The sequence below is a fragment of the Mustela putorius genome, unplaced genomic scaffold (assembly GCF_011764305.1).
Source record: "Mustela putorius furo isolate JIRA1106 unplaced genomic scaffold, ASM1176430v1.1 tig00000174_pilon_pilon_pilon, whole genome shotgun sequence".
In the NCBI taxonomy this organism is placed as follows: domain Eukaryota; kingdom Metazoa; phylum Chordata; class Mammalia; order Carnivora; family Mustelidae; genus Mustela; species Mustela putorius.
Window position 1 is genome coordinate 5,455,397 of NW_025421304.1, and position 14,907 is coordinate 5,470,303.

General features: G+C 51.3%; 1 protein-coding gene across 1 annotated transcript in view; it reads left to right on the forward strand.

The window, feature by feature from the left end:
* Nucleotides 1-10,815, forward strand: part of TSHZ3 (teashirt zinc finger homeobox 3) — a 71,616-nt gene extending 60,801 nt beyond the window's left edge. Inside the window, 2 exon segments of the mRNA XM_004765222.3 lie at nucleotides 5,825-7,011; nucleotides 7,013-10,815. Of these exon segments, the coding sequence (XP_004765279.2) occupies nucleotides 5,825-7,011; nucleotides 7,013-9,034 (3,209 nt within the window). The 3' untranslated portion in view covers nucleotides 9,035-10,815.
* The last annotated feature ends 4,092 nt before the right edge of the window (nucleotides 10,816-14,907 follow it).

A 14,907-nucleotide genomic window follows, 5' to 3' on the forward strand; every position in this document is an offset into this window, starting at 1 on the left:
GGCATGGAATCCCTGGTGATGGGAAGCCAGGGAAGGCTGTGACGTGGCGGCCTCCTCCATGTCCCGGGAGCACAGCCCTCGTGCCACACCCTCTGTGTGGCGCCCCCAGGAATGGAGTCAAATGCCCTTGAAACCTGCACTGACTCCCGTGGAGTCTCAGCAGAGGGCTTGCAAGTGTCCCATCTAACTTGTCAGGACGCCAGCTTCCTGAAGTGCAGACGAGGAATCGTTGAGTCCACCTGCTGGGGCCGTGCAAAGGGTCAAATGCGATGAATGGGAAAATGGTTCACAGACATGCGCGTATTAGGCTGGACCATGGGTTTGCATCCTTGATGTTTGGGGGGTCCTGGGCTATGGGAGTTTGCAGGGAGCTCCTATAATCCTGACGGCTTTGGTGTCCCACGAACATGCGTCTCTACCCCAGAGTCCCCTCCGGTTCTGCATGAATGAAGTCCTGCTGTTCATTCCCCTGCCCCCAGATATGCCCTCGGCCTTGAGCTCTGGAGAGACAGATTGCCACGCTGCTGCTTTAAGCATTTGCTTTTCGTTGCGGGGAGAGAGAGGGAGGATGTACACAGGGAATCAGCGGCAGCAGATCTGGAAGGGCTCACCTCTTGGAGACAAAACTTTTTCCATGGAGCCATTTGGGGGGGAAATGAAACACGAAGCCCCCGTCTGGCCCTCGCTCGCTCGTTGGCTTCCACTCCTGCGTGTGTCTTTTGAGTCTTTACAGCTGTTGACTTGGTTTGAATGAGAGGCCCCCAGCCCCACCACCGGAGCTGGCAGGCAGCAGATTTTCAGCTTCATTTGTTCAAGAGCAGAGAGCTGTGAGAACGCCTTCCTGGAGAGCGGACTTTGGGTGTAGGCTGTCCTCCTGTCCCTGCATACCAGAGGTGCTTCCCCATGAAGTCATCACACGCAGAGGGAGCTGGTCCAGGAAGGACTTTGGACTGGCCCCCAGCACATCTGCTCTGCTCTGGGACTGGCCAGAGTCTGGATCCCCGTAGATATTTGGGCAACGATTAGGAGGCTTGAAGGAGTCGTCTATGGTGTTCATTCGTCCATTCATTCCATGTATGTGTTGAATGGCTACTACATTGATGAACAACAGGATTGCCCCAGATGCTGGGAGCAAGGGGGTGGGTGGGGGGAACCTGGTGACCACATGAAGCTGACAGTCTCTCTGAGAGTCCTGGAATGTTTGGTTGTAAGCAGGTAATTCCAGTGGTGTGCCTTATAACAAGAAGAAGTGTCTAAGCAAACAAAAGTTGGGGTCAGTGAGGTCCCCGGACATTACCCCTCACCTGTGGCCAAGGGAAGGGGGCACTGGCTCGCTTCCTCCCGTGTGCATCTGCCTTGGGGTTTCTAGCAGAGGAGGCCGCTGTGCACAGTGAATGGTGAGAGGCCTCTTGGCACATTCTAGAAGCTGCTGGGCTGGGGAGGAAGCAGGGCCAAGACAGGGAGGACTTCGAGGTTGCTCTAAGGCATTTGAGTTTTCCTCCAAGCCAGATGGGAAGCCACTGAGGCTACTGGTTGCAGCGCTGGTGTGGGGGTTAACACGACGGACCTGCTGAACACGACGGGCCTGGAGCGGGGCGGGGCGGGGGGGCTCCCAGAGGAGAGGGCGGGTGCTGCTGGCTGCCCAGGGCACAGGAGGAGGGGTAGACCCTCTTACAAAGGCTCGTCCAAGCCTCTTGCTGCTGGATATGACCTCCAACTACTCTTTCCAAAGGAGATGGTGAGTACCTGTTGCTCACCTACTGTGTGCAAAGCTGGGACAACATGGACCGGAGCCCTCGCCTTGGACAAATCAGATAAAAACATACAGAGCGTTATGCAGCAGCGAAGAATTCACAGAACGGGTCACAGTGGCCAAGCTCCCTGAGGCTCTGCGTGATTCCCTGTCAGTTCGGGCTAGTGGATGATGTCAGCCACTGGCCCTCAGGGAGGAGAGGCCTTTGCAGGCCGGCGTGGTGGGGACGGAGACCAGCTTCTCACCCAGCCTACCTGCCCCCCAGTTGACGTCCCACTGTCTCCTCTGACTGTCTGGAGACACCCAGCCTCCCCTCCCCCCTTCCCTGACCAGGACATTAACTGTCCCCGAGTTGGAGAGACGTCTAGAGACTTCTAGTCCCGAGAAGAAAGGGCTGAGAAGCGCCTCGGCTGAGTGTTCCCGAAGAGCCTGTGCTTGGAGGGGCGAGCGTGTTTCTACCTCTGCTTACCCCTTTCCCAGGAAAGCCATTAAGTAAGGAAGAGGTCAACGCCATGTCTCACATCGATGGGGAAACTGAGGCCTGGAGAAAGGAGGTACCATGCCGTGCTCAGCGGGCGCCACCGCTCCGGGTGTGCGTGGGCCCCCCAGTTCGAATTTGTGGAGCGGTTGCCCCTTTCCTTCTCTTAGCCCCGAATGCCCGTGCTCCGTGCTCTTCTCCCCTCCCGCCACGTTCAGTGACAAGAGTGGGCGTGATACTCCTGGAGGACGGCAAGGATTGCGAGACAGAGCAGAACGATTCGTGATGTGGCCTTTAAGGAGGAGGGAAGGACCGATGGGCCGAAGTCTGAGGCTCAGCCTTGGGGCATAATACTCCCCACCAGGTCAGGAAAGGAAGAGACAGTCTGACTAGCTGCCATTGGTCCCTGGTGCGGCTGTGAGCAAGGGTGCTTCACGGGAGCCTCAAAAACTGTGACGAGGCCAGGGGTGGTGCATGGGGTGACACCGGGTCTCCCCAGGACCCAGCCCCTCTCAGCACGGAAGCTTTTTAATTTTCCTCAGTGCAGATTACTTTTCTTTTAATACGGATTTCCTCGGCAGTCATCAGACTGGTGGCATTCTGATCGGGCTGGGTGGTATTGGAGGACACTGGAGGCATTGGGAGCCCTGCGTGGGGCAGGGGCTCTTCAGATCAGTGTGGTGCTGTGGGGGTGCTCCAGATGGTGCTAAGTCCTCCTGGGGGTGGGGGGCGGGGGACGATGCTCCTGGGTGAGAGGTGACTGGACAGAGGCGCGAGATTTTTCTCTCAGCTGGTGGTCTGCATGCCACAGTGGGAGCGTTTGAGTCTGCCATTGGCCCCAGCTTCTTCTGGCTGCCCGGCTTCCTCCCATGGCTGCTTCAGCTGGGCCATTTCTGGATCATTGCTTCTTGCACACTTCATTCTGTGAGAGCCGTAAGGAGAGCAAAGTGCCCCAAGTGTAGGTTCACCTTGCAGGCTGTGGCTTAGAGGACCACTGTCAGGGTAGAAGGGGAACTGGGGTCTATATCTGTTTCCACAGAACCAGGCTTCTTGCATCTCAGCCGGAGGGATGGAGGTCATGTGGTTTCCTCTTCCCTTCCAAGTTCAGAATGGCGGCCCTTGGTTGGAAATGTTACACATCTGGGCCCCTGGGGCGTCTCTGCAGATGGCGGGATGAGTCTGATCACCCTGGTCACCCTGCTCTAGCCCCTCTCCTAGAGGAATACAGACCCTCCCCAGATGCTCTGACCAGCTAACGATGTGTGTCCCAGGCTAGGGCGACCACCTGCCCGATCTGCCAGGGTCTGAGAAGATTCTTGGGATACAAAATTTTCCTGTTAACACTGGGGCACTTGCAGACAAATGGTGACTCTTGGTCCCTTTACTCACTGCTGACTGCCCTCCCCCTAGACCTGCCAGCCCCACTGAAGTTTGAGAGCTACATTCTAGGATGTCCTACAGGCGAAGGAAGGTCCTTGGGAGAGACAGAGATATATATTTTTTTCTTTTTCTTATCCTATTCCATTCCCCAGCAAAGCATTCACCTTGGCCACCCTGGCCCACAGAGGAGCCTCCCCTGCCCAGCACAGGGTTTTTCCCATTTGTTTTGGCCCCAGACGGAGAGAAAGCTTGTTTGCCATTTTCATGCATCATCTCTAAGAGCAGGGCCTCAAACTGGAGGCCCACCCTGGCACCTCATACCATAGGCTGACCTGGGCAAGGTCCTCTCAACCCACTTATGAAGGTCATTCCGCGGCTCAATCACCAGCCCCTCGCTTTGGCATTCGCGTATCCCTATGGTGGTGACCCAGATGCCTGTGTGTCCCGGGGACACCGGCTCCACTCACCTCAGTGTTGCGATGTCCCTCTGGCCTCAGGTTAGAATTCTTGGTGCCCAAAAGGAGATTTAGGACTAGGAGAAAATCACACCGGAGCAGCATGAAAGAGCAAGGGAGGGGAATTTTATTTGTTTGGGTCACTTCACTGTTTTTTCGTTGTTTTTTGTTTGTTTGTTTGTTGTGGTTGTTGTTTTTCCTGGTGTCAGATTGGTAGGAGGCAAGTCTTTAAAATTCTGGAAACAAATTCCACAAACGAGTCTTCCTTTTCTTTTCCGAGAGTTTGTCTGGGGTTTGGTTCTGTTTGGGTCGGCCGGACCATTCGACCTCCACCATCCTGGCCATCAAAACCCTCGGCCACTGGCTTTCTGACGCAGACATATGGAGAAGCGGATGGGAAGTGGTCCCTTTTCCTGCCTTAAAATTGCTGCTCACCGTGCCTGGTTGTTCACAAAGACCAGTCCAAGTAGGCCAGGTCTGGTAAGAAACAACCTAAGTCACCAGATGCAAGGAAATGGAAAAAAAAAAAAAAATAAATAAATAAATAAATAAATAAATAAATAAAACCCACCAAAAAAAAAAAAAAAAAAACCAAAATAAAAAAAACCTCACAAAAACTTTATTCCATTAACATGACTGTTCTCTTGGCTTGGCGCCTGTGGATGCAGCCATTCTAGAACCCGGGGCTGCTCAGCCCTGCCCTCCACTTGCCCGGGGAAGTGCACACTGGATTTACATCCCCAGTTACGTTGCTTCCAGAAAGACAAGATCCCTGTTGGATGCCCATGAAGCTTATGCTGAGTAAATATTGACAAAGTAGTCTTAAGAGCAAACACTTTGACATTTGTAAGGTCCACTGGAAGGTCTTGTATATATTTATACAGCAGGAATGAGCACCGCATACCAATTTTGCTGAACTTGTTCTGACATAATTCTGCATGGATAGTGTGTGTGCAGGTGGCTGAGAGCACGGCTGAGTGTACACGCAGAGGACGGGGCCAGGCCTGGGTCGGGGTCTCCTGTCCCATCGGGAACAAACCAGTGCCTCGCCCCTGGTAGCAAAACTTACTGTAAGCTTTTTCAAGAGCTGCGTTTCCAGAAGAAAGAAAGAAAGAAAGCAAGAAAGAAAACAAACCCGCAAAACCTTGTTTTTAATTTATTGCAATTGATGTACTTTCCTTTTACTTCGTAAAAATTTTATTGATGTTTTCGTACTTTATTTATTAAAGATTGAGCCTCAAAAATGTAATGAGTAAAAAATGCTTGCTTAATTTAAATTGTGAATCTGTCTGTTAAGAAATGCATTAGGGGTAGGAGAAGCATAAGACATATTAATTGACAGACAGGAACTGCTGTCTCTGAGGTTGATACAAGTAATTTATTACTTTAGAAATGAATGCCACCTCCAGAATGTGCTTCATTAATTTCAAATTTAGTTTTAATTTCAAGCTGTTGCCCCTTGAGAAGAATAAGGTGGCAAATTATGTTTGAAGAGCAGACTTTTTTTTTTCCTTTGCTCCAAAGAAACACCCCATTTTAACTATTTAATTTTTCCAAATCTATGGGCCCGTCCGCTTTGCTGCGTTTTCCTGAGAGTTGAGAAAATATTCTAGGTAAGCTCAGCCCTCACTAACGCTTTTTTTTTTTTTTCTTCCTTCCTTCCTTCCTTCCTTTCTTCGTTTCTCTCCCTCCTCATCCCCGTCTGGGACCTGTCCGTCTGTCCTGCCCGCCCCGCCTTCGCACCTGCTATCGCGGCAGCCTATGTTTCCGAGGAGCTAAAGGCCGCCGCCCTAGTGGAAGAGGACCTAGACCCCGAGGAGAGCACGGTCGATGGGGAGCCCTCGGCCAAGTACATGTGCCCCGAGAAGGAGCTCAGCAAGGCCTGCCCCAGTTACCAGAACTCCCCGGCGGCTGAGTTTTCCAGCCACGAGATGGACAGCGAGTCGCACATCAGCGAGACCAGCGACCGCATGGCCGACTTCGAGAGCGGCTCCATCAAGAACGAGGAGGAGACCAAGGAGGCGGCCGTCCCCCTGGAGGACACGACCGTGTCGGACAGCCTGGAGCAGATGAAGGCCGTGTACAATAACTTCCTGTCCAACTCGTACTGGTCCAACCTGCACCTCAACCTGCACCAGCCCTCGTCCGAGAAAAACAACGGCGGCAGCAGCAGCAGCAGCAGCAGCAGCAGCAGCAGCTGCGGCAGCGGGAGCTTCGACTGGCACCAGAGTGCCATGGCCAAGACGCTGCAGCAGGTGTCCCAGAGCCGCGTGCTGCCCGAGCCCAGCCTCTTCAGCACCGTGCAGCTCTACCGGCAGAGCAGCAAGCTCTACGGCTCCATCTTCACGGGCGCCAGCAAGTTCCGCTGCAAAGACTGCAGCGCCGCCTACGACACGCTGGTGGAGCTCACGGTGCACATGAACGAGACCGGGCACTACCGCGATGACAACCACGAGACGGACAACAACAACCCCAAGCGCTGGTCCAAGCCCCGCAAGCGCTCGCTGCTGGAGATGGAGGGCAAGGAGGACGCCCAGAAGGTGCTGAAGTGCATGTACTGCGGCCACTCATTCGAGTCCCTGCAGGACCTGAGTGTCCACATGATCAAAACAAAACACTACCAAAAAGTGCCTCTGAAGGAACCCGTCACGCCCGTCGCAGCCAAAATCATCCCCGCCGCGCGGAAGAAAGCTTCGCTGGAGCTGGAGCTGCCCAGCTCCCCGGACTCCACGGGCGGGACCCCCAAGGCGGCGATGGCGGATATCAACGACGTGCTTCAGAAGAACTCCAACCCCTACATCACGCCAAATAACCGGTACGGCCACCAGAACGGGGCCAGCTACGCCTGGCACTTTGAAGCCCGCAAGTCCCAGATCCTGAAGTGCATGGAGTGCGGCAGCTCCCACGACACGCTGCAGGAGCTCACCGCCCACATGATGGTCACCTGGCCACTTCATCAAGGTCACGAACTCGGCCATGAAGAAAGGCAAGCCCATCATGGAGACGCCCGTCACGCCCACCATCACCACCCTGCTGGACGAGAAGGTGCAATCCGTGCCCCTGGCCGCCACCACCTTCACGTCCCCCACCAACACCCCCGCGAGCGTCTCCCCGAAGCTGAGCGCGGAGGTCAAGAAGGAGGTCGACAAGGAGAAGGCGGCCGCCGACGAGAAGCCCAAGGAGAAGGAGAAGCCCTGCGAGGAAGAGGAGAAGTACGACATCTCCTCCAAGTACCACTACTTGACGGAGAACGACCTCGAGGAGAGCCCCAAGGGGGGACTGGATATCCTCAAGTCCCTGGAAAACACCGTGACGTCCGCCATCAACAAAGCCCAGAACGGCACCCCCAGCTGGGGGGGCTACCCCAGCATCCACGCCGCCTACCAGCTCCCCAACATGATGAAGCTGTCCCTGGGCTCCTCGGGGAAGAGCGCGCCCCTGAAACCCATGTTTGGCAACAGCGAGATCGTGTCTCCTACGAAAAACCAGACCCTGGTCTCCCCGCCCAGCAGCCAGACCTCACCCATGCCCAAGACCAACTTTCACGCCATGGAGGAGCTGGTGAAGAAAGTCACGGAGAAAGTTGCCAAAGTGGAGGAGAAGCTGAAGGAGCCGGAGGGTAAGCTGTCTCCGCCGAAGCGGGCCACCCCGTCCCCGTGCAGCAGCGACGTCAGTGAGCCTATCAAGATGGAGGCATCCAGCGACGGGGGCTTTAAGAGCCAGGAGGGCAGCCCCAGCCCTCAGCGGGACGGGTGCAAGGAGGGAAGCCCCCCGGCCGAGCCGGTGGAGAATGGCAAGGAGCTGGTGAAGGCCATGAGTAGCGGCCTGAGCAGCAGCACGGCCATCATCACCGACCACCCGCCCGAGCAGCCTTTCGTGAACCCCCTGAGTGCCCTCCAGTCAGTCATGAACATCCACCTGGGCAAGGCCGCCAAGCCCTCCCTGCCCGCCCTCGACCCCATGAGCATGCTTTTCAAGATGAGCAATAGCCTGGCCGAGAAGGCGGCCGTGGCCACCCCGCCGCCCCTCCAGTCCAAGAAGGCGGACCACCTCGACCGCTATTTCTACCACGTCAACAACGACCAGCCCATAGACTTGACGAAAGGGAAGAGTGACAAGGGCTGCTCTTTGGGTTCAGTGCTTTTGTCACCCACGTCCACGTCCCCGGCAACCTCCTCATCCACGGTGACAACGGCAAAGACATCTGCCGTCGTATCATTCATGTCAAACTCGCCGCTACGCGAGAATGCCTTGTCAGATATATCCGATATGCTGAAGAACTTGACAGAGAGCCACACGTCAAAGTCCTCCACTCCTTCCAGCATCTCTGAGAAGTCTGACATTGACGGGGCCACGCTGGAGGAGGCCGAGGAGGCGACGCCCGCCCAGAAGAGGAAGGGCCGCCAGTCAAACTGGAACCCGCAGCACCTGCTGATCCTCCAGGCCCAGTTCGCAGCCAGCCTCCGGCAGACGTCCGAGGGCAAGTACATCATGTCAGACCTGAGCCCGCAGGAGCGAATGCACATCTCGAGGTTCACCGGGCTGTCCATGACCACCATCAGCCACTGGCTGGCCAACGTGAAATACCAGCTGCGAAGGACAGGTGGGACAAAGTTCCTCAAAAACTTGGACACCGGCCACCCCGTGTTCTTCTGTAACGACTGTGCGTCGCAGATCAGGACTCCTTCCACGTACATCAGTCACCTCGAGTCACACCTGGGCTTCCGGCTCCGGGACTTGTCTAAACTGTCCACCGAACAGATTAATAATCAGATAGCACAGACCAAGTCGCCCTCGGAAAAGTTGGTGACGTCCTCCCCCGAGGAGGACCTAGGGACCTCCTACCAGTGCAAACTTTGCAATCGGACCTTTGCGAGCAAGCACGCGGTTAAACTTCACCTTAGCAAAACGCACGGGAAGTCCCCAGAAGACCACCTTCTGTACGTTTCCGAGCTAGAGAAGCAGTAGCGTTTGCTTTCGAGGAGGATGACTGTAATTTGCTTTGAGGGAGAACGGTTGCAGGCACCTTAAGGCCCCTCTGTCTTGTTCTTGGCACATGTTCTTATTTTAACTGCGGAGAATCACTCTGGGCTGGACTGTTTTGTATAACTGTACAGTGTTTAATAGAGGTGCATAATCAGCTGTTGTTACTGGTAAAATATGAAGGTTAAAACGCAGTGGTAAGTGTTTGGAACTTTGTGTAAATGGGATTGAGTTGTGAGCATCCTCTGATGCTTCAAGCTGCATGCATTAACAGACAGTTTAATTAAGCATTTATAACGAAATCGGGCACACTTCTTCTACGCGGCGCGAGTGTGCCAGCGTTTCTCACCCTTTCATCTTTAGCCCTCTGAGTACTTTGAAGCACTTTTGCATTAATTTGGTTAAAAAATAAAATGAAATAATAATAATGTATGAAGCTCTGTTTTTTAAACTCCTTACCAGCTTAGTTAAAATTAATAATATGAACCTCCCTTTATGCAGGTCTGCAGGGGTATAACACGCCTTGAAATTTAAAAGAATATTATTTTCACATTGAAACATAGATGTATATATTGTATAGATTTCAGACTCTCTTATGGAAAATGTGATTGTGGTTTAAATGACCTTTTTTTCCTGCATTTATAGCAACAGTGTTTTATGTACCTGCTATGCTCCGGGCATAAGCCGTGCCTATGTATAGTGTATATTTCTTTTTTCTCTTTTCTTTCTTTCTTTCTTTTATTTTTTTTTTTAGGGTTTTTTTGTTTTTTTTTTGTTTTTGTTTTTGTTTTTTTTTAGTTTTTTAAAGGTCTATGGGGTTTTTTTTTGTTTGTTTGTTTGTTTTTACATGCAAACATTGTAAATTATACAGAAGATACCACAGATAGCATTTATAAAGTATACAGAAACATTATCTGAAAGCAAAGTATGATTGTTTGTTTTGCTATACAGTACATCTATATTGATAGGTTCATGTTTAAATTATACATATTTATTAGCATCATATTATCATTTGTTTTGAGCAGTCTGAATACACGAGGCAGGAAACGACATCCGTGGCGGGCATAATAACTATTTTGCACATGATTTTTAAAGGTATTTATTAGAAGTCAAAGAATGCGCAAAATAAACTCAGTGCTCAAAGGGTTAAGTCTATCTGAAAAGAGAAAAGAAAAAAAAAGAGGAACAGCAACAAAAAGAAGTTGTACTGTATCTCCGAAGCATTGATAAAGCCTTTAAAATGTTTGTACTGTAATACTTTGCTTAAAAAGTCACGAGGCATTCTGTGACACAACCTCTTCCACTAATTTATAAGCCCTCTCGGTGGCTCTCCCATATTGTAGGATGCCTTTTCCTTCCGATTGGTAACTTTCTGTTTTGTTCTTCCTAATTATTCTCCCAAGATCCCACACTGCAGTTTTATCTTTAGGCTTATGAAAGGTAACCCGTGGTTACCGGCTCTCCAAGTGATTCTGTTCTTCTCCATTTTTGGCAGTTAATTTGCAGAAGTAACTGACAGCTGACACCATACGAGAACCTATGTATAAAATATTGGCATGTAAGCAGCACAGACACTGTAACACACTCTGTGCCCTGTTTTGTTGTTGACAATGAACCACCATTATGTGACTCTTCATATAACCCTTTTTTCTACGGCAGCATTAAAATTGTCTTTTTGCTATAATTTTGTGTTGCGTTCACAATTCTGTCTGAAATGTGCTACGGCTAACGAGCACATTAAAATTAAATTGTATGCGATCTGTTTATGACTGAGTCGGTTGCTGTGTCTGCCAGGTGCTGGCAGTCGGAAGCTGCCCGTAAATCAGGGGAGTTTTAGTGAACTTTGGCGTTTGGATAGCAGGGAGCCCTCTTTCTCAGAGGCTGCGTGGACAGAATTTTCCCTGAGAAAAGAATGCTAAAGAGAGGAAGACATTCGCGTGAGGTTAGCTTCTCTCCTCGAAGGAACGATTAGGGAGCAGAGCTTTGAGGGTTGCCCCTGGTGACCCTCGTGGGGGTCTGGGGGTTCGGTCTCCCTTCTGCAAGTGCGTGGGAGGCGTCAGGGCCCCGAGCCCTGTAGGAGGCAGGTGTGGGGAAGATTCAGACTCAGGGCAGGGTGGTTCCTTCCTGTGGACTTGGGCTTTTCATGTTGCAGGAAACAGAGCCACGCTGGGAAGGTGGGCTCTGGGACCAGAGCCCTCTCTGCTGTGCCCAGATAGCAAGGTGCAGGGTGGTGGTGTGGAGGGGAGGGGACTGAACCCACACACGGGAGGAGTGGGGAGAGCATTTATATGATAATCACAAGCTTTTATTAGCCTCGGCAAATCATGCCAACAAAACGCTGGGAACATCATGTAAAATTGTAAAATACCTTTATTACTCCATTCAAACTACTCCTGCAGTTATACGAAATCGGAGCTCCTAACCTAGAATTATACAAATGAGAGATGTATTACATCCATGTAATACATAAAACACCTCAACTTAAAAAAAAAAATACTCTTTTATTAAAAATTCAAATTAAACCCTTTCAGAGATGTTCGGCAACACGCCTACGTTTCTTCCCGTTCATCCCCACCCCTTTTGTCAAGATGAGTCCAAAATTTCTGTCTGCTCTACTTTCTCTCGGCAATCCGTGTCTCTGCGGGTTTTTAGAGAGAACCTCACTAGAGTTTCAGACGGGTTTTTGGCAAATCGGGAGCACCGGGCTGGCTCTGCTCTCGCTGGTGATGGAGCCTTACGATTGGGCTGCGCCTGTGGGCGGGGCGCCGCGGGCTTTCCCTTTTGGGCAGCGGGCCTGGCTCCTTCCCATCTCCTTCTCTGCCCTGGTCCCGGTCTGAGTAGCGGTGTGCCCCCGTGGGCCTCTACCTGGAAGGTCTATGGCACGCAGTGTATTCCTCCAGGGGACCGGCGCCCCCTGGAACCGGGCTCAGGGGACAGCACCCTCCCTCCCGTGCCTCCCGCGTCTTCACATCCTGGAGCCCAGATTTCCACTCTTGAATTTTTCACAGGTTAAATATAGCATCGGTTTATTAGAATCCAAAGTCCTGCGTCTAACAGATTAAACTGACAACACTTCCATCACCACCAGGCCCATGTGGCTTGAAGGGAGATAGGATTTGTGCAAGTGAGCGTGCCTGCCCCTCCCCCCACTTTAGAGTTTGGGAGAAGAACCCTCCACTCTGCCCATCTCGTCCTCACCCCACCCCAGGATTATCTTCAGGACTTTTCACTTTGAGTGTGGAAGTGAGGGTTTAGAGCCAAGGTGGGCACCGGGTGATCTCGCCCATTTGGCACTTGGAGCCCGGCACCGGGAAAGGATGCTCGCAAGAACAGCGCTCAGAAGTCAGTGTTGCCTCGGGAGGAAGCACGGTCAGTCAGGGAGCTGAGGGCCCTAGTTGTGAGCACCAACATAATTTGGCCTCGTGACAGTCCCCCAGACCGTGCATCCTGGGAGGAGGTGGGCAAGGACTGGCTAGGGCCTCACCCCATTTGCAACTGTAGGGCCATTTACTCCGGAGACCACCCACCGCACCCTCTCCTGGCCGGAGAGAGGGCCACTGCTGGGAGAGCCTTCCATTCCCAGCCCAGAATGACCCCGATTGCTTGGAGAGAAAACGGGCAGAACTAAAGGGGGATGCGGAATCTCCCATAGTTGTGCGCTGATTCTCCTGCGTTTGGGGCCGGTGGAGAATGTGAGTAGGAAAGGGATGGGGCCTCCCAGTCAGGTCTTTAGACAGGCCCTGGGAGGAGGAGGGACGGTGCCAAGTGAGGGAGGTTTTAATCACAGGTGTGTTGGTGACCCCGACCTCACCCCGCCCAAGCCCAGGCTTGTTGCGGTCCTACTGTATATCTTCCAGCCATCACATTTACACAGTATCTTAAAATAACATTTGTGATAAATGTGCAATTTAACTAATTTATGGTGCTATGATGTGCTCAGGGCTACATGCAAGATGAAAATCTTAAATGGAGCTTGAACAGCTCACTTCACAACAAGAAATCAATATGCCACATCTTAGCTATTCGCTGCAGTCAACATTTAGCAAAAATATCAGTGATGTATCTTTAAGTTTTAGGCAGCAAGAATTCTATAATTAACCCAAATCGTACATAGTTAGAGAGGGTTGGTTATGATGAGGACCCAGATCTCCCTGGCATCTCCGTTCTATTTTCATTCTGCAAAGAGAAAAGAAAAAAATATGTATATTGATAGCCACCAAAGAGATGTCTCTCCCCAGGGTGTTCTGCTCAGGTGAAAGTGTGAGCCTCTGCAGCAGAATTCAGGGCTGTGGCCTCTCCCAACCTGGAAAGATTCCTTTTCCCAAGTTCAGACCACTCCAGCTAGGTCGACTTCCCTACCCCCAACCCCTGACCACCGACCATGCCATGAGGTCTGGTGACCAAAGAAATACTAGAAAAGAAAGGTGTCCCAGTGCTGAGGAGAGCTGAGTGCTTTCTTGAGAGCAGAAGAACCCTGACGGTGGAGAGGACAGGAGCTGATGGGAAGCAAGGCTGCCTTTCGCAAATCCGCTGTTAAAACTGTTATCTCCAGAGATTTCTAAGTCATCGAATAAGAAAGAAAAAAAAATAAATGATTTTATTTTTTTAAATTCATCTGTGAAGTTCTTTTGAAATTGGAAAATTGCAATGGCATTTTATTCTGTTGACTATTTAGCACAAAAACAATACACTTTGTATTATAGGAAGCAATCATAAAAAGGAAAACACACAAACCCCAGCGCCACTCTTTAATAATAAATACTTTAACTTTAAAATAATAGCCATTATCCTTTTAGCTAATGGAGAAATTACCATTTTTACTCTGCCAGATAGTTATTCTTTTGGTAATAGAAACACTAACCTTTTTTCTCCCTAGGGATTTATTAGTAAGCACGTGTAATCTTTGGCAAAAGGAAACCTGAAAATGCACTTCCCGTGGGACCCCCTTCCCAGTCGATGCCTTTCAGCCTGCAGCTGACCTCGGGAGCCTCGGAAAAGGTACTCATGCCTGTGTGCCCACGCAATTCCAGAGTGTGCTGGCCTTTGCAAAACATGCTATAGTTAGCTTTGGGAACAGTCTCACTCCTTTGGGGAAGGCTTCAGCTCTGTTTCTCAACATAAAGCTTCTGAGAAGAAAAGCTCCTTTCTAACAAAGCCCACCTTCGTGTGCGTGGTGTGGCGGCGCTGGGCAGCCCAGGGCTGAACTCCCCGTGTCAGTGCAGAGTAGCGGTCCCACACAGGGTTTTGTTTCCAGGGACGTGCTTGATTTTCCCTGCACTCCATTGGGTTTCTCCAAGCCAGAGGGAGATGCTGCTGGTCTCAGAGGCACCATTTTTCTCTCCCCGAGGACTTGCCAAGAGCACCCTCCCCCACCCCCCAGGACAGTTTAAAAGGCAAGCCAACCCAGTTCCAAGGACATCCCAAAGCACCTTTGATCTGGGACGTTGTTCCCTGTGCAGCCAAGATAATGAATGTGACAGATTGTCGGTCAGTGGCCTGACGGTCTGTGATGTCTGGACAGACCAATGGTGACTCAGTTAGACCACAACTTTGGACATGGGGAATGATCTAGAGCAAAGTTGGCGGCTTCCTGAGGCTCAGCATTTGGGGGTCAGGGCCCTATCTCTAGTCCAAAGAGCCAGGTGTTTTCAAAATTAAATCCCAAGGATGGAAGATCAGAAGAACTGCTTCTCCACCACCTTCATGTCATGTCATGTACTAATATATTCCTAATAAATCATTCCTGATGATAATGGTGATAAGCAAGGTGACCTCTTTCCAGAGATTAACGTCCACAATTAGCTACTCAGAAATTAGGATACACTGTTATTTACTGTCTAACCCGTGCTGTGAAATAC